The sequence below is a fragment of the Carassius auratus genome, chromosome 26 (assembly GCF_003368295.1).
Source record: "Carassius auratus strain Wakin chromosome 26, ASM336829v1, whole genome shotgun sequence".
Taxonomy (NCBI): Eukaryota; Metazoa; Chordata; class Actinopteri; order Cypriniformes; family Cyprinidae; genus Carassius; species Carassius auratus.
This window is the reverse complement of record NC_039268.1, coordinates 5,687,221-5,708,359: the sequence shown is the minus strand read 5'-3', so window position 1 is coordinate 5,708,359 and position 21,139 is coordinate 5,687,221. Positions and strand designations below refer to the sequence as shown.

Here is a 21,139-nt window from a genome sequence, read left to right as displayed (position 1 = left end):
GAAAACCTGAAGTTTGCAGGCTTGAAAGCATTCTAAAACTTCAGACTTCACATTTTGATGGATGAAATCTGCCAGTGAATTGCTTTAAAGAAAATCCAAAAAACTGGGTGAACTAATTATTTCATCATCAATATCATCATCCCAGAGTCAATTCAATCTCTATGGAATTTTCTTCTATTTCTGTGAATCACAAAAGGAGAAATTTTACAGAATGTCCATGCAGCTCTTTTCCATCAAAAAAAGTAGTATACAACATAAAACAAACCCTGTGAAGCATTGCAATTATTTTAAAGTCATGCAATAGATTTGCTTGAAGAACAAACTGAAACTTAAGTTTTTTTTGTGTGTGTTTGATGGTTTGAAAAAAAAAAAAAACCTCACAGTTTGAAATATCTTGAGGTTAAAAGATTGCTAACTGAAAAATAAATAAATAAATGAAAAGATGTCTGTGCACCATTTTAACGTATAAAATCTAAAGCTTCAGAAATCAAAACTTTGGAAACACAATGTATTAACTATTTCTACTGAGGTTACATATTTAAATAGAGAGTATAAAGTGATAATGTATTCAATTAACGTATACTCTGAAAAAAACTAATTTCAAGGTGAGATGAACACATTCTTATAGTTAAGGGGATTTATTTATTTATTTATTTAGTCATTCAATCCTACCTAGGCACCACCTAGACACCATCACTGAAATATGTCGCTGAATTTCATTAGTTTGAATGAAGCCTGAAAGACATTCATGTATGTTTTTATCAAAATATATCTGACAGAAACCTTGGAGATGATAGATTTGAGTAGAAATCACTACTGAAGACGAAATATTGAATGCTTTTTGTGTTCAGTGTGACACTAAGTAAAAAAAAAGTCAATAGTCAACTTGAACACAGCTATAAAGTATTGAAGAACTAAACACTACCATCAGCAGCTGTTGTCACTTGCAGCATTTCCTGCAGAGACAGAAAAAGAGAAAGATATGGGGGGGATTGTGGAAAGGAGGGAGCCATTAAGAAGAAGATATGAGCAAATAGGCCAGTGCATTTATCACTGTCATGTCACCTGTTGCCTCTGGGTTGATGCATCTGCTAACATTTAAACACAGCCACACTGCTGCATATTTTCATATGGAAGAAGCCGCCATTTAGAAGCACTTTTAGCACTAACACAGAGAGACACAACTGTGTTATTCTAATGAAGAATCTGACGTGGGCTTTTGCAATGTAAAAACATATTATTTTTACTTATTCATTCACTATTCACTCATGTTTTACATTTATAATTCTTATTTGATTTAATTTTTAATTTTAATTTTATTTATTTAGTTGATGAGGCAGTAGGATGCCATGTATACAATATTAATACTGTATAACGCTTTAAATTTGAATTATTTAATAATTTTATATATTTAGATTTTATGTATTTTATATATTTAAAATATTTTACTATTTAAATTAAACAAGAATTTTATAGCCTTACAGGAATATGTCTGAATAGTAATGAAAATGTGTTTAAAATGTACTCAACCTCCGGCCATCCAAGATCAAGATGAGTTTGTTTCTTCATCAGAACAGATTTGGAGAAAGGTACCATTACATCACTTGCTCACCAGTCAATCCTCTGCAGTGAATGGGTGCCGTCAGAATGAGAGTCCAAACAACTAATAAAACATCACAATAATTCACTAGTAATCCACATGACTCCAGTCAATCAATTAACATCTTTTGAAGTGAAAAGTTATGTTTGTAATAAATAAATCATTAAGATGTTTTTAAACTACTTTACAGACCTCTATCCATCATGTCTTCACTGGTTTATCAAGTTAAAAAATTTTGTTTTCTATGGATCAAGAAAAAAAGTATGAACAGATCAAGCACTGCTTATACAAACAAAAACTGTCCAAAACAGGTCTGAACAAACACGGTGGATATTAATGTGTGAGGACAACAGGTGATGGACCTTTTCACTGGAGGAAATTTGTTTATTATGGACTTGTATTTTGGCCAGAAGCAAAGTTAATCTGCCTTGATGACAGATTTGTTTCTTACAAATAATTGAGCTTTTAACTGCACAAGATGTTAACTGATGGACTGGAGTCTTGCAGATTACTTGTGGATTACAGCGATATTTTTATCAGCCGTTTGGACACTCATTCTGACGGCACCCATTCACTGCAGAGGATCCATTGATAATCATGTGATGTGATGCTAAATTTCTCCAAATCTGTTCTGAAAAACAAACAAACTACATCTTGGTTGGTATGAGGCTGAGTAAATTTTCAGAATCTTTTGGGTGAACTTGAATATTACATTTGTATATTCCTTTAATACCTGCTAACATTAAAATGATGGCTTATTTAAAACACACATGAATTGACAGAGTGAACAGAAGAGGTTTAAATACAGAAAATCAGAGAAATTAATAAATAGGTGGTATAAACCAAGCAAGAGAATCAGTAGTTGTGAGGACAAGTGTTAGTGTCATTGCGTGGGCAGATATCCTCATCACACTGTTCATTTACTCAGAGTTGACTTCTGCTCTGGGCTTTGAGGCAATGCACTGAAGAGCAGATTCATTGTACTGGGGTTACAGATGTCTACTTTACAGTCAGACTGACATCACCATTCAATGAACCATCAAACATCATATTTAGTGCTTTGTGTAGGAGCATACATGACTGAATATGATCATTACAGCCGCCTACATGCATTTGTATTCAAAAGAGATTATTTTTGACTCATGCTAAAATTCAACTCCTACACTTTAAAAAGCGAAATGTCTGTTAAATGAACGCCCTGGCCTTGGAGGTTGCTTTAAACCCTGCCAATGTCAACGATTCTCTACAATTAGATGATTGCACTCGTTTTGAATTTAGAATCTGTTCAATTAGAGAAATAAACAAAACAAGCTATAAAAAAATACCAGACTTATCACTAGAAGACAGAGGCATTTGTATATTTTCTCTTGCAAATAAAATCCAAATTTTTAATGAATATGGAGTAATTTTAAGAGAACTAGGGATTATTTTATTCAATGGTAAAAATCAGTGCCATCACAAAATGTTAATTTTTCATTAATAACTTCACTAAGCATGAGGTCAGGGCACATTAGCCTACGAACACATCGATGTTGGTGGTGGTGAAGCAAATGAGAAGCAATTTAAGATGTGCTGAGAATATCAAATGTAATAGAATATAAAGGAGGAACCACCCAAAAGAATCTCTTCGCTTCTCTCACACACACACACACACACACACACACGTTTGTTTTTGTGAAAAGTGGGCGTAATGGTTTTTATACTGTACAAACTGTATATTCTATCTCCCTGCACCAACCCTACACCTAACCCTAACCCTCACAGGAATCTTTGTGCATTTTTACTTTCTCAAAAAAAAAAAAAAAAAAAAAACTCATTCTGTATGATTTATAAGTGTTTTGAAAAATGGGGACATGGGTTACAGTATGTCCTCATAAGTCAACCTCTCCTGATATGTCACAAAAACAAGACACACACCCACACACACACACAACATACAGTAGGAATATATGACGATCTCTATAGTGAGTCATTACGTTTAGCCTTGTCAAAATGCCTGGGGACACTTCAATAATAGTCTAATGGTATACTGGATTCTCAAAAATGCCATTAATTTCCTCCAGAGAACAAAAGACTGTAGTGCCATCAGGAGAATGCATCATCAGTCTTACTTTTGTGGTTAAAGGCACCACAGAATAATAATAATGATAATAATAATAAAGTAATACTGGTTTGGAACGGCATGCTGTTAAATCATGACATAATTTTCATTTCTGGGTCAACTATCTCTTTAATCTCAGTTAATATTTCTACATTTTGCCATGTCCCACATAAAATTCACCTGTAAGATGTCAAACAATGCATAACTAGAGCTCAGACTTAAAATTCTACAGTTTCAGACTCCCTGCGGTACATATGGAGAAGGAGAGGAGCTTGATCAAGAACTCCAGATAATTCAGCATGTGGAATGTTCACATCAGGATGGATTTGTGCCAAACTCCTCAAGACAACCTGCTTGCCAAGTCTTCCTGTGCATAGTCATTCAATATTGTCCCAGCAATCACTTTGATTTGCACAGAGTTTCTTCCGAGCCCACTTTGAAGTTTTCTTATTGAAAAGCTCTTTAGCTCAAATAATATGGATGCCTTTTTAGCGTGCTCTTCCCAGTATGAATGAACAAATTCTCATAATAACATTTTCCCTACGACTGTTCCCAATAAACAACATTACATATTTCATCACCATGGTTGTTTTTTGCCCTTTTCTTTTTTTATTCCCTTCATTTTCCACTTGAATGGTTTATTTTAATGCCGCTTTCAATCTGTGAAACAATGCAAAGCTCTTACTCAAAAAGCCAGAGGAACATGCATAGCACATTAGGACTGATATAAATTCGAATTGCAAATTGCAGTTGTGTTTGATAGTCACGATGAAAAATACCGTAGTACTCTCTGTGGCCCTTCCAACTGATCTGATGAATTGAGCATTGTTTGTTCCCTTTTCTTAGACAGGCAAATAGTTGCGGGTGGCTAAGTGTGAGCAGAGAGGAATAAGTTCTGTGCTCAGCACTATAATTGGACAATGAGAATATGTGTGGTTATTCAATAAAATAATAATAATAATAATAATAATAATAATAATAAAAAACACAATTCTTGCTACAAAGACCATGCACTTATTATCCATGCAAATCTGTTTAAAAAAAAAAAATATAATAATAATTATACATGATCAAGATTGTTACAATAACTTCATGGAGGCTAAAGAGGAATATCACATGGGAATTATTTGAACACATTCTGTATTTATTAATACATAATAGTGTATAAATGAGATTTGGCGACTGATGTTAGAGACGATCATGGCTGACTGGATGCAGAAAATACCAGATTTTAATATGTCTTTGGGGTGTTGAACTGCCCTTCATAACAGATATTACATGAAGCTGTTATGGATGTCTTTGTCTGAGCTTTAATGAGAAATCCATTTCTTTCCCTCCTGAGTAAAAATGTATGAGATTCCTGTTTTAAGCCCTTGTACACTAACAATGCACACTGTGGATTTTGGAGAAAGCCTTGCTGTTTAAATTTTTACATTTCACACTTAATTGCCATTGCGGACTAAATTAGCAACCCAAATTCAACCACTGATGAATAATGTGTGAGTTTTAACCGCAAGAGATACATTTTATGTTCCAGGGACATACAGTTGCCTAATAGTTTTGATGTAGTAACCTTTGCGAATCATTTGTTGCTGTTTTTCTTCCCCCTTTAAGCCTTCACTATTAAAGGTCAAAAGAATGAGTTAGTGATGGAGATAAATTTAAAGTCAAGAATGAAGAAAAAAAAAAGGGGGGGGGGCTTGGGGGGTTGGAGGGTGTTAATTTAATATGTAAAAAAAATTGTTTGGCTTTAGAGAACAAGTGGGCTATTAATACATTAATGCTAAAATGGGAGGATCAGCAAAATTCACACACACACAAAAAAAAACTTTCCTTTTCTATTTTTAATGATTCTAATTAGCATTTGCAAAACACTTTTTCAAAAGAGGGGAAAATACTAGCCTTATGAAGGTATTAAAAAATACATGGTTAAAAAAAAAAGAAAAAAGAAAAAAGAAAAAAAGAAAAAGTGAGATTAAAGATTAAAAGATTAAAATAACACTTATCACAGGCCAGGGCTCTTTAACTCCTTTTTTTCAAATTCCTTTTTTTCAAATTTCATAATTATTAGACCGTAGCACTTTTGCTGTGAGAAAGATAACTTTAAAAACAAAACACTTACATGTGTCTGTGTACATTAACAATTTAGGGTACATCTTTCAAATTAGGAAAAGAAGAACAAAGGTATGAAAAGAAAATAACCATGAAGTTAACAATCCACATGAGAGAAAATGGCTATAGAAATAATAATAGATAAACTACACACTACTCTTCAAATGTTTGGGGTCAGTAGGATTAAACTGATCTAAAGTGACAAGAGATTTATAATGTCACAAAAGGCTTTCTTTTGAGCCTCTATTTATAAAAATCCTGAAAAAAAGATCACATTTTGACAACAAATAAAAAAGAAAAAAATGCTTTCAGTAATTTATAAATCAAACTCTTTTCAGTATTATTATTAATAATACTTTTAATGTAATATCATTGGTTTTACTGTATTTTGGTCAAATAATGCAATCTTGTTGAGCATAAGGCAAATCTTTCAAAAATGTCACAGATCTTAAATAATTCAGAACTGCCACTTCATACTTAAGAAGATGTGAAAAAGCAAACATTATTGTCATTTCTTTCTTGAACTGAAACTTTCAGTTCTCATCATTAATTTCACTAAGACACTGTGTCATCATTTGTCTGCATTTGCATAAATCAATTTAATTGGATAAAACAAGATGGAATGGAATGCTTCTGGTTCTTGCCTGAAACAATATTCAGCTCAACTGTGGGCAGGAAAAAAAAGCTTAAACACACTCTGAATATGTACCACAATCCAATCGCTAAGATTTGTGCAGGTGCACCCTGGTGTATCAGGCAACGCAGCGATTATCAAAATCAATCGGAAGGCTGTATAAAAATGATTGACGGGGCGTGTTTGGCCGTGGGCTGCCAGCTAAAGAGCCCTTACATCGGCAGTTGAGTCCTTGCTTTTTGAATGTGTGTGTTTTGTTTGCTAAATAGCCCCTGAAAAGGTCAAGGTATTTTTTTAGACATTTCATGCATCATCAGTTTTGTACCATTGCTTAAATTGTGCCAACAACTCAAGCATTCACTCAAATGCAGTGGCCATTTTCTTTCCTTAGTAATTCATCATAAAACCACATCAAAAAGAACACTTGCTAGGATGTAAAATCCAGTCACTAAGGTTTAAATTCGCAGTATGTAGCTGGAAGCACCTATCAGGCTTTTGAGGAACTTCGTGGTTTCTGCAGGCAGATTGAATTTTTAGTCAGTGTGGGAGCAACCTTTCATTACCCCTACACTGTCATCAAGCATTACATCTCCACTCACTCAAGTGCTGGCGATGCGCTGGCCCTGCAGTGGCTCAGTGTTGGCATCACCATGGCTTTAGTCCCCCTGAGGCCTGTCACTCCTTCCAATGAGTTTTAGTCTGGTTTTAAGATGTTTGTTTTAAATGAGTGGGGTGTATTGGTGTATAATGTTGATGGTGGATTTAATGTGTTGACAGCTCGCTCTAGGACATTTCCAAATTAAGAGTACAAGGTGCCCTGTACAGTATGTCGTGTAAATTGTGTACCAGACGGTGCTGAGCAAAAGGTAGATGAAATGAGGTCTCTTTTTGGGGTGGAGTGTTTTTCATTTAGATCAATTTGTCTGGAGCGCAAGCTCATCAGCGGGCTGCTCTGAGAGCCACTTGGATACAGGCTGGCTGACAGCCAGAGAACCTGCCGAACACTGTTAAGGGAACGGTAACAGTCCTTATTACGGTGTAAATATTTGCTTTGACAATCATTCAAATTGATTGCACTTCATTATTACAGAAATAGTTCACTTAGAAATGTAAATTATATAATCATTTACTTGCCATATTTTTTTTTCTTCTGTGAAACACAAAGGTAAGTAAAAAAAAAAAAAAAAATTACATGATGAATGAAATGAACTCCCAAATCTAAATAATCATCTTTAAATAATCATGTACAAATGCACCAACATAATCAAGGCTGGAAATCAAGAATTCTCATAAACATGATTTGGCACACAAATTATATGGAAAAATGGGTATCACTTTTTGATAGTCCACTTTAGACATTCTGCTAACAGTAAGTAACTTTGCCAACTTCATGTCAACTAGCAGTCATTAGATTATTAGTAGACTGTTTATTTAATACCTTCTAACACTTTGGGCCCTATTTTAAAGATATAAGCGCATGGTCTAAAGCACACGGTGCATGTGCACTCATGGCGTGTCCGAATCCAATTTTGCTAGTTTAATAACGGCAAAACGCTCGGTGTGCCTGGTCTAAATGGTTTGTCCCTATTCTCCTAATAAGTAATGGGTGTTTTTTGGGCGTAATGTGCAATAAACCAATCGGAGTGTCATCTCCAATTCCATTTAAGAGGCAGTTGCACTCACACTATGGTGGATTTGCTATTTACATGGCAGAATTGGCAAGCACAAAGACAGACCGTGTATCCAGAGATAAAACGGAGCTGCTAGTCCACCAGCAAACAGGTAGCCTAATTCTGATACACGCAATGATTATGAAATGTAGGCATTTTTATATTAATGTAGCATACACAATAATAATATTTTGCATTTTCATCTTTTATTGTTTCATATTTAAAAATGTTTGTGTGCTGCTGCACATCCCTCTGTGTAATGACCAAAGTGAACGCGTCAAGTGAACTTGCCCAGGGGCACATTTTCTACTAACGCAATCTTTAAATAATAATAAAAAAAAATTCCCTGTTGACTTAAGACAAAGTTGGAGTTGGTCTATGGTGCAGTCTATTTTCAGTTCCTCAATATAGCAATGCACCTGAACACACATCTTTTTTAGACCAGCACACCCATGAGTGCACAAATGGGTGCAAATGCATTTGCTATTTACACAATGTGGAAAAACACTTGTGCAGCACCGGGTGTATGATAGGGCCCCTTATTTTGATGTGTCTACAACATACAACGAACTGAATGTGAGAAGCTTAAAGTATGCAAGTATATGTTAACTTATTCTTCTATCCCAAAACCTTCCCTAACAGTCTACTCTGAGAGTTAGTTGACATGTAGTTGCAAAGTTATTTTTGGTTAGTAGAATGTCTAAAGTGGATTATCAAAATAAAGTGTAATCGAAAAATGTTATACTGCACACACACACACACACATATATCATATATTTATTCACTATATGATTACTATAATTTTTTTAACTGCATTGTGTCTCACGTATTTAAATGCAAAAACACGTTGTGTATGACCATAGACCTTATTCTACCCTTCATGCACAACACAAGAATATTTTAATGCATCTACACCCCCCAACACTGATATTTACATAATCAACACATAATCAGGACATTCAACATATTTGTAAACACACTCATCCGGTCTTTCTCTGGCGTTTTCAGTCCAGTTGGTTTTGGCAGGGAAAACAGCCTTTCAGAGTGTGTAAAATAAGCCTGCCAGCACAAGTTAGAGAAAGAGTTTTCAAGCTTGTCAAAAGAATTCTCAAGCTTATGGACAGGGGGATATGGAAAACTCCAGCAGCCAACGGCAACCCTTCAGCACAACCGTGGGGTGCCTAACAAGCTCAGGAAAGAGCTGCTCTGCACGGAGGAAGACAGGACAAGTTCGTGCTGATTTCATCATATAGGACAAGCCATTAGATGCTCAGACCAGCTGAGGGATCTGGGTTAGACAGCAACAAATCAGTCACTCTCTGCATACTACTGCTACAAGCTTATTACTTCACTGCTACATAATGATTTACTCTAAGCTAATTACTACAGTTAATAAACAATTTGGAATATTGCAAGTATCACTTAATTGACTTAATGTCACTTAATGACTTATGAAGGTTTAGCTGATTAGCATGGTGCAATGCCCCTGGAGGTACATATCATAAATACAACTTATGGGGGCACAAATATCATCATCATCCAAAAAAAAAAACAAACAAAAAAAAAACATTGCATTTGGAGGAATCATAAATCAAAAAATTTCATGATATTAGTTATTTTTTAGGGATGCACGATAATATCGGCACAACATCGGTATCGGCCGATAAAAGCTTAAAATGACCATTATCGGTATCGGCCGATATGAATATTTCTGCCGATGAGCCAAACCGATATTCTCCAAGTGAAATAATTGACCTGTTTTTCAGATGTGAATGTCTGTCTACATTTGTAAAATAATAAATTTATGGTAGAATCAGTACAGAAGACATACATGGATTTCTCTTCAGTAAAATTAAAGTTTAAATATATCAGTATATATTTGTATATATATCGATATCGGTATCGGCATCGGCCAAAATTATTTAGAAAATATCGGCATATCGATATCGGCCAAAATCCAATATCGTGCATCCCTATTATTTTTGCCACCCCAATCATGCTTTTTTTTCTGGAGTGAAACAGACTTAAGTGGACCATTACAGTTGGAAGCAAAAACAACAACAACAACAACACTGAAGGAATAGTGTGAGCTAAAGAATGATTTAAAGAAATATTCTAGGCTCAATACAGGTCAAGATGAAGCTGACATAAGTTTCATCTCATTCCTGGAAGCTTATAATTTAATTAATGCACTTATATTCTAACATTAAAACTTGAGTATTACTTGAGCTGAGTTACAAGTTGTTATTTGGGGTTTTATGTGTACACTTTCATATAAAGTTGCAAAATTTGATAATTTGGATGACTTTAGACTTTTAACTTTAGGTTAGTAAGCAAGTTTTTACACTTAAATCATGTTAACATCCATATGGTTTATGTTTATGACTTTGGAATAAGTGAGTACTCTCACATTTATGGACCCATTCACTTTGACTGTATGCACCTCAATGGAACACTTACAGTAAGTGCTTAATTATTATTCAACCCAGAACATTCCTTTAAAAAACTTCCTTACTATTTTTCATCCAGTAGCACTTCTACCACAAGCCTAGCCTTAATGTTTTACAAATAATTACAATGCCTCAAAATAAAAGCTATATATAGACCACCTATTGTCCACACCATGCATCTGGTTTCTGGTTAAAAACAGACCACACACCATGGAAACGGATGTCCAAAAAAAAAAAAAAGTTTTGATGGAAACGGACCAGCTGCGAGAGGTCACAGTAACAGACAGTCTGGAGTCTTCTGGACTGGATCTGACTGACAGCTTGAACTGATACCAATGGAGAATCAACAATGAGACACAAAAAATGAAACTTGATGCCTTCCAAACAGGTAACAGACATACTGGGGCTGCTTCTTTAGAAAAAAAAAAATCCTTTACTACAAGTATTTTGTGTTTATTTACGTGTAACATTCATTAGCTGCCTCAAATAAAATGGGAAAAGTTAACCATAAAAACTTTTTCAGACAGAAGGCCCTTCTGGCAAAATGGAAGATTGGCATCAATGTGATAAATTCGCCGTTAATCGGCCTTTCCTTCTCCTGTTTGTTATTTTCCTTTTGGCTTTCTTTATTATTCTTCTCTGCAGGTTTCTTGTTTCAGCTGTAATTAAAGCTCCCATTCAAACACCAGTCGTCAGGATGAGATCTTGAAAAATATCTGCCTCAAGTGCAACATTTATTTAATGCTTCAGTTCACAGTTCAATCCGGTTAATAAAGACTCCCCAGCATAGCTGCATCCAAGCTAAAAGCCAAAATATTTGCGTAGATGTAATAAAAGTGACAACACGCTGGAAGGGAAGGGCAGATGATTTACCTCTCGCTGGTGGTAGATACAGAGAGGCTGCAAGAGTTCATTATGGTATTGTGGGAAATGAAATGAAAATGGTGAACTGAAGTAATGCTAATGTGGACAGAGGAACTGGCATCTTCAGGTGACTTTGAAAGAGGACACCCAATATACGTGATCAAGTCCTCGAAGAAAGTTTGAGGACAAACTTTTTAAGTTAATTAATAGCACAAAAAGAAGAGTTCAGGACAAACAAAAGAGCATTAGCCTTTTCCCGGTCCAGTAATTTGATTGGTCAAGCAGTTTATATCACTCAACCTCTCTGTTAACATTCCAGAACTGTGTTTGTGAGCAGTGCAGAGTGACTTTCTCATTTACAATGGAGAAACATTGTTTTTAAAGCGAAAAGTCACTAATGACTCACTTAATTATCACTGTGAATCATTTAAATAATAATGCAGCTACTTTGGAGTAATAAGCTGCCAGACCTGTTTTTGTTTTTATCAAATGCACATTAGTTTCCGGGGGCTATCAGTTTTTCGATGACATTTAAAGCCTGTCGTTTACCTGGACTTTTTAATAACTACCAAAATGTCCATGCAGTCAAAAAAGTTGAAGAAATAAATGCTTTTAATAGCAAAAGCCAGGACAATTTTGAGAATTGTTCAGCTCTTTTGGCCTAGAGCATGTTCGTCTTGAGTGTCAACACTGCAAGGTGTTTGTGTGCATGCGTATGTGATCTGTCCTAAGGTGCGAAGCCACAAGTAGATGCGTAGCTTTACTTCACATTGCTTCGCCATTTCGTCAGTAAGCAGTCAGATACTTTCATTATCAAAACAACCTTCTACTCTCTAAATGGGTTTTGCTCTGGGCTGCAGGATGAAGCTGGAGAAAATGTGGAAATGGCACTTTCAGACTCTGACAAGAGAAATATAATTTCATGCAAATGTAGCGTTTAGTTTAGAAAATCAAGGTAATGTTTTTTTTCCCCCAACCACTGTCTCTCGCACAACCTCTTTCCACCTTTTTTTTTTTTTTTTTTAATTTCACACTTCAATGCACAGCCATAAATGATGACTAAAAATCTATCTCAGCAACATGCTATAGTTTTGTGTATGGCTGAGGCCTTTTAGCAAAGAGTAACATTTTTCTTAGTGATAACAACTACTTGCATGTATGCTTTGCCATATGAGGATACACACAATAAGAGTATTATCATACATTCCTATTGACATAGGCCACTGAAGTACCATGACCCTGAACAGTCACACGAATTAAAAGCATTCTATTCAATATGTGCCAAGTTACACAATTAAATATAACAAAATAAATGATTTATAAATAAACACATACACTAGTGGTCAAAATTGTAAAATAATTAAGATATTTAGAATTTTTGGATAAAAAAATAATAAAAAAAAATAAAATAAAACCGGTCATATTGTGAAACATCATTGCAATTTTCTATTTGTGAAAATGTTATGTATATAAATGTAATAAATAAAAAAAAAAGACAAAGCTTTCATCCTGAAATCTATCTACGCTGATTTGGTGCTCAATTATTGTCAGTTTACTAATGCTGCTCAATTATTGATAATGGTTCATATTATTGTCAGTGTCTTTCTACTTATATTTTTTTTTGTGGAAATAGCAATGTAGGATTCTTTAATGAATTAGGTTAGCTTTTGTAATATTATATTGTACATTATAAATGTCTTTACTGTCAACTGTGATCTATATATATATATATATATATATATATATATATTCTTTTAAATTGTTAATGCACAACATTGCAGATTTCGCTGTATTTTTCATCAAACAACTAATGCTATGATTATTTATTTATTTATTTTTTACTTTTGACCACTAGTGTATTAATATACATCACACATCCAGAGAGTGCTTCTGCATTCTGTGAGAACTCCCTCATAGCCTGCTTAACTTTCTGATTTTTTTGGTGCATTATGAACGAGTTGACACTGTCCACTCAAACTAGTAGAAATGTCCCCTTCAGTTCCAGCTTAAGGATTAGAAACCGACAGATCCAGAACTCCTCCTGTCGTGAGCTATAGATGATCATTGCCTTGAGTTTGGGATTCATAGCATTGTTAGCAGTGTATTTATACGTCTCTGGATCAATGTTCAGGCCTGAATATTTCATAAAGGCTGTCTTCAGGCCACATTCTCAGAGTAAGAGGATTCAGAACCAGAGTAATAAAACAATAACAGAATCCACGTCCTCCAAATAAATGAACCATCAGTTACCATCCAATCCTGAACAACAACCGAGACACGTTTTTTAACAATTCATAGTACATTCCCCTCTATGGCTCGGGCTTAATTGTCATTTAAGATACTTTTCTACTCATTTGTTTTCTTCCTTTTTGATCTTTTTGATGAGTTTTTTTATACTCTAGAAGTCAGGCATGTAGTGAGAGATCTTTACTAGCTATTTATAGAAGCTTAGTGTAAAAGTGTAAGTTTAAGTGTAAAATTCTAAATATATTTATATCTCCAAAACAAATGAACAAACAATCCTGCAAGACTTGGATTCTGGAATCTGATTGGCAAAACAAGACACTCTGTGGTCAAGCATGTTTGTATAATGATCTCTAAATTGTCCAACTTTTGTTCAAATTTGTGCTATAATACAATAGAATGTGCTATAATACAATAGAATGTTTCATATTTCATGCTTTTTGCTGAGGTTTATTTTTTTTTATTTTTTAGACATAACAGACTGACTACACATTATTACTTCTAGTGTGTAGCAAATCACAGAATGTGGCTTTCATGCAGCTATGTTTCTTTACACATTTTACTGCAACATACAGTACCTGCTGGTTCTGCACTTTATCTCAACTTTGTAACTGCAAGCTCCAGAGGACCTCAAGTGCAGTTCATAAAAGACTTATAGGTCCAGACGGAGACTAAAACTGCAAACTGTCTATATAGGCAATCGTATCACAGGAGCAGTCAATAAATGTTAAACTGTCATACCAGGTATTGATGCATTTTGAGTATATATAATACAACATACCTGTAAATCATTTTACCTACTGTATTTATTTTTAAAATGTTAACATTTGATAAAAACAGTAAATATAAACATTACACACACACACACGCACACGCACACACGCACACGCACACACGCACACGCACACGCACACACACACACACACACTTGTTTCTGTGAATTGGGACTTTCCACAGACTCAAAGTCTGACTTTTTGTCAGGATTATCTGATGAATACAAAGTTAAAGAACATACTGTAGCATTTATTTGAAATACAATAGTAACGAAGCAAAGTAAAAGTCTTTGTCACGTGATGATTTTAATTCATGCTTGACGAATAAAAACATTAATTACCTTAAAAAAAAACAAGAAAAAACTTTTGAACTCTATAAATCTAATGAAATTTTTTTTTTTTTACCAGTGTACTACCTGTGAAACCTAGAATGTGTACGGTTGATTCGGATAATCCAAGTTCACTCTATTGAGCTTATTCACTAAAACGTATCACTTATCAATTTGACACACATTTTTGCCATCATATGCATTACAGGCCATTTAATGTCTTTTGAGTTTGAGTAAAGTATACTAAAACTGCTGGCTCTGACATGATAATATTTTTACTAAATTTCAAAGACGTTTTCAATAAAAGACACAATTTGAAAATCTGTTTCAAATAGCTTGAATAACTGTAAAACTAATACGGCATTACTCTGGAAGACCTACACATTTTTGCTCTACTTGTAAACGGAAAAGTTTTAATTGTCAATTTAGACTAGGTCATTTGAATGAAGGTCTCGAGTCAGTGAGGGTATAATTTTACAATAGCACTAATGGTTTCTTTTGTATAGCACAGGTTAGATGTAAGAGAACCTTACCTCACTGACTTTAATTTCCTCGAGTCATCAGCATTTTCATTTCACCTCTGCCTTAGAGGGCTATTAGAGGAAAAGATGCAGCTTCAACTTACTGTGTTGAGCTTAATGAAGAACGGTGATGAAGCAGGACTGGGAAGGATTATGCACTGAAAGAAGCTGATCTCCTTATTTATGTTTTAATAATTAAAAGGCCTTAATCATTTCAGATTTATTGTGTTATCGACTGGAGGGATCACTTAGAAGCCAATAAGATGCGGATGCAGAACAGCAGGTAGGCGCAGCTGCTGCAGATCTCTGAGTAAATATATTGCTGGACTGTACATATTAACAACAAGCCTTGGCTTTTTTAACAAAACTTGATAACTTCTGCCATGAGCGTACCCTTTTTAAAACAATAATTTACTTACATTTCATGTAAACAATCATTTAGCATACATTTACATTATGCTAAGTTAGGATATTAAACTGCCCTGGTAACATCAGGTCATATCACTTAATGCTGAAATGACAGTAAAGAATATATTATATATAAATACACACACACACACACACACATTTAATAAAATTAATAAATTAATAAATTATGTTCCTTTGAACTTTCTATTCAGCAAATAATGTACTCTATGAACTGCAATGAACTGTAGTGTACATAAATAAATATATAAATATGAAATTAGTAGTTTTTGTATAAATAGAAAAATATATATATTTTTAGAAGTATAGTAGGTTTTGTTTTTTGCCTTCTATTCCTAGAATCGGTGAGATTGGGGTAACGAAGGGATGGGGAGCATGGTTAGATCTGAAAATGTCAAGCCGGATTCAGATTTGGGTCGTCTGCGCAAAAATACCAATGCATGTGCTCTACCCTGGAGGTCAGTTCTCTGACATCCAACTCACATTTTTTCATAGTTCTGTCTGGCTCCATACCACTACTTGGACGCCAGTTCTATTTACACCAAGTGCAGTTTTTTATTTATTTATGAATGTAGGCCGTATCCTTTGTAAGAATTAATATTCCACAGGATTCACTGCTTAAGAATCAACTGGAACAGTCCTATACCATGTAGAATTCAAGTTTGTTTTCCGGTTGGCAAAACTTCATATGATGGATAGCCATTTAATGAACAGACACAAACAAAGTCAGCCAAGTCAAGAAAGGTTTAGATGAGTGGTACGGCACATATACAGAGCTTTGAGACAAGCAGGTGGGCAGCACTTACCACCTGACCATTTTGAGGGTTCTTGTGGGCATATGGAGGACCACGGATATGATTCCACATCTGACCTGAGGTCATGGCAAAGACCACACACTGTGGAAAAGAAAAGGGAGAGAAAGATTGAGTATACTAGCTTAGTGATATGGTGATACGATGGGAATGACAAACAGACGGAGTGAGCGATAAAGATTGATTACATTCTTATAGCCTGGAAAAAAGAGAAACCTTGCCATTATAATCAATATGGTGGATAACAAACTTTATCCAACGGAGCAGTAAAGGTCAACCACCTTCACACTTCAGACAGCACAACACTTTAAATCAAACTTTTATGCAAGACACAGCACATAATTTCGACCTCAGGTGGTAAGAAGCACACTGAGTCTATGCCTTTAGCTTGTTTTGTCCCCTTGAGCTGTTGTCTTCTGTTTTTATTACATCAATTTGGGTTTAGATTCAATAAATTGGCCTCTTTTATGGCTTAAAAACTCTATAAATAATTTTTAATTTAGGTTTACTCCATGGTCAGCTGGTTTTATTTTATTAAAGGACCTTATAAAGCAATAGCAAAAGTGTTGAAGTTGTTGAATGGTTCTAGGGCCAGAGAGAGCTGACCGTTGTACCACTGCCAAGATATACATTGTTGTTTGACCTGGCCAGTTTTCAACTCAAAGCATGGCTCCAGCAGTTTCATTTGAATTAGGGCTAGATAATGAACATTAGGCACCAGTGCGACCATGGCCCAGCCAGTCTTGTTGTAGATGAACTCCAAGTTGTTCCTGCGCAGATAGAGGAGTCCACCGACCAGAGACACCAGCAGAGCCAGAGCGATTGTACCCGAATAGTTGGGTGGCCGGAAGACCCGAATCTAGACAAAGAGGAAAAAAACAACAACAAGTATTTAACTTTTGACTGACACCTTATATTTAAGAAACATTGCTTTGATCAGTGCCAGAGCTCTCTGAACAGTGAATGCAACAATAAAGTGGAAGCAACTAAATCTGGCATATTTGCATGTTATAAGTTAACATGTCAAACTAAAATATTTAGTTTATTTATTACAATTAATTACATTATAATTTCAGCATTTCCAGCAATTTCAGCAAAAAATTATCAAACAAGAATAAATGAATGAATGAATGAATGAATGAATGAATGAATGAATGAATTTTCAGATATTTGTAAATGGACAAATGAAAAAAAAAATAGGTTTTAAGACATGAATAAAGACATAATTTCTCAGAAATTGGTAGGCTATATGTACCATCTGTACAAATAGGTGTTGAGACATGAAAAGAAGATGACAGTATTCTGACAATTGCAACCAGTTATGACTTTTCAAGACAGACAAGAAAAATAATAAAGAAAAATCCATAAACCTTATTTAGTAAACATTCAGTTGATAAAGCACTGCAATCTCAAGGCCAACCTTCACCATAATGCTACAGCTCAAGTCAAGAACATGTCACTAGGCATTGTCTGAAACATGGAAAATGATGCTTTTCATTTATAAATGTCAATTTTTAAATTGCTTTCAACCACTTGAATTTTTCCTACATTGAAAGATGTGTTACAGCTTGCACTTCTGTCTTTTAATGAATCCTTTTCTGAGGAGGAAAACTTCACTCAAAACCACTGCAGGGGAAGTCACTGACTGTCTGTGCAGCGAGGCAATTGCCTTAGGTTTCAGACACTGCCATTGTCTAGTGAACGCATTCATTCTGGCAAAGGCTGCCGGTCCCTCCCTTCCCTTTTACAGTCTTTTCTTTGCTTCAAGCCAAAAGTAGACCCAGAGGGCTACTAAGTCTATGACGCATTGGACACCCAGGATTCTCTATTTATGAGTGGTGTGATGCGAGACCCAGAGGGTTGTAAACACGTTTAGTGCCTGTCGTTCAAGGCCTTAATGTTTCCTCAAAACGTGCACTACAGCCACTGCTGCTGCCTCCAAATCAGATCAGATTAATCTAGGATAAAAATGGCCGACTTCATCTATAATTCTGTCTACTCCAGGGGGTGAACGAGCACTGCTCCAATGCGCATAGACTGGTTGACAAAGACTAATAGCTAATTGGGCTAATGGTATGGCAATAGTACAGTAGGTTAAAAATAAAATTAAATACAATTAAATACGATAAAATAAAATCTTTATATACACATACATTTGCTTTCTATTTACTTTTTTATAAAATAAAAACTAATGAAATTAAAAATACTTTAGATGCATGTTATATTTATATAAAAACTAAAATTATGCAGCCATTAAAACTGCATCCTCTCTTCTTAAAAAATAAATACATAAAATAAAACAAAATTATTTAACATTCATAATAATTGCAATCTCTATTTAAAAAATAATAATAAATCAAATAAGGTACAATAAAAAATTAAATAAAATATTTTTAAATAATTGAATGCATTTATTGTACTTTCATTCACTCTACCTTTTCCAACTTTTTAAAATAAAAGACAAAGGAATAAGCCAAGTCATATTTATTTATTTATTTATTTATTATTATTATTATTTATTTTTTTTTACTATTATCTTTAAAGTTTTTTTCTTTAGCCAGGATAAAAGAACAGATTTCACAAAGCAAAGGGTTTCCATGCCTTTGCAGAAATGTGAATTGGAGATGAATCAAAGATAACGAGTCCAACTGCATGGAGGGAAGAGCGTAACTGACATATGACCTGCACTGTAATCTACACAGCGCTTCATAATCAGAGTGCTCCATCTGAGGAAAATCTTTAAAAAAGTACCTTTTTATCAACTCCAATATAACTCATCCCTTCCCTAAAGGTGATATATACCTTAAGTGACTTATTCAAAAGTATTAAAGCTGAAACTGGGGTAGAGTCTTAATAAGACAACTGAATTAGTGCTAGTGCTCCAAGGCAGTCGTCTGTAAACGCATTAAGGTGCCGGTGATATTTTTCAGGGAGAGCTTCTCTGGAGGGAAAATCTATGTTAACATGATGGGGAAATCAGATGCTATCGGTCTCCATTTCCTGGAGACCCCATATAGTGGGGAAAATATTTATTTCATCCCCTGCTGATTCTGCAAGTTTGCACACTTAAATTAAGTTTGTAATTTAATTGATAGAGACAGAATATATATTATATTTATAGAAAATATATATATATATATATATATATATATATATATATAAACATTATGTAAATGTTAGACATTGATTTCAGTGAGTGAAATAAGCATTTGATCCCCTACCAACCTTAAAGAAGTTACTCCTAATGTCAGCTCGCTAGGTGTATAAAAGACACTTGTCCACACAATCTGTATCTTCCATTCCACCCTCTCCCACCACCATGGACAAGACCAAAGAGCAGTCAAAGGATGTCAGCACCAAACTACACAGGAGGAGCTTGTTAATGATCTTAATGCAGTTGGGACCACAGTCACCAAGCAAAACATTGGTAACACACTACACCGACATGGACTGAAATCCTGCAGTGCCCACAAAGTCCCCCTGCTCAAGAAGGCATATGTACAGGCCTGTTTAAAGTTTGCCAAATAACATCTAAATGATTCAGAGAAGGTTTGGGAGAAAGTGCTGTGGTCAGATGAGACCAAAATTGACCTCTTTGGCATTAACTCGACTCGCTGTGTTTGAAGAGAGAGAAATGCTGACTATGACCCCAAGAACACATGGAAAGGTGGAAACATTTTGCTTTAGGGCTGTTTTCCTGCTACAGGATGACTTTACCACATTGAGGGGCAAATGGACGGGGCCATGTACTGTAAAATCTTGCCTCAGCCAGAACACTGAAGATGGGTCATAGATGGGTCTTCCAGCATGACAATGACCCAAAACAAGGCAACAAAGGAGCGGCTCAAGAAGAAAAACATTAAGGTCATGGAGTGGCCTAGCCAGTTAACAGATATTAATCCTATAGACATTTTAGTTGCCAAACGACAGCCTAGAAACCTTAAGGATTTAGAGAGGATCTTTAAAGAAGTGTGGACCAAAGTCCCTCCTGAGATGTTCAAACCTGGTGACCAACTACAAAAAACGTATCGCCTCTGTGCTTGCCTCTGTGCTTGCCAACAAGGATTTCTGCACAGAGTACAAAGTTATGTTTTGCTTGGAGATCAAATACTTATTTCACTCACTGAAATGCAAATCAATTACTAACCTTTATATAATGCGTTTTCTTTTTTCTTGGACTTTTTTGTTGGTTTTCTGTCTCTATATGGTAAAATAAAACTACCATAGAAATTACAGACTTTTAATTTCTTTGAATTTGGGCAAACGATCACTGTAGATGTACCTGCACATCAGTACGGTCTGCGATCCACTTGGCCAGTTGCTCAGAGGCAAAGCCAATCCGCTGAAGGTCAAAGGTGTCCGCTCTCTTCGGCTTCCCTTTGGCTGGGAAATGCATAAAGGTGGGGGCAGAGTTCATGTTCAGCTGGAGCAGAGGAGAGAGAAGAGGAAGAAAAGGCAGAACATATGAGAAAATGAGCAGAAAGCATAAGAGGGGAAGAGAGGGGAAGGGAATGATGAATAGAAGTGAAACAAGAGCACAAAAACATTAATATCTGCTAATAAATCAATAAAGCAGCATGAACTATGTGATGTGTATTACAGA

At 35.2% G+C, this 21,139-nt stretch overlaps 1 protein-coding gene across 1 annotated transcript in view; it reads right to left on the bottom strand.

Moving 5' to 3' along the window:
• The window catches only part of LOC113044156 (tumor suppressor candidate 3-like), a 70,399-nt gene that overhangs the window by 13,488 nt on the left and 35,772 nt on the right, over positions 1–21,139 (bottom strand). The window contains exons 4-6 of the mRNA XM_026203818.1: positions 20,819–20,959; positions 17,255–17,395; positions 16,531–16,620 (exon numbers count right to left, since the gene is read on the bottom strand). Coding sequence (XP_026059603.1) covers positions 16,531–16,620; positions 17,255–17,395; positions 20,819–20,959 — 372 coding nt within the window. The remainder of the gene's footprint in view (positions 1–16,530; positions 16,621–17,254; positions 17,396–20,818; positions 20,960–21,139) is intronic.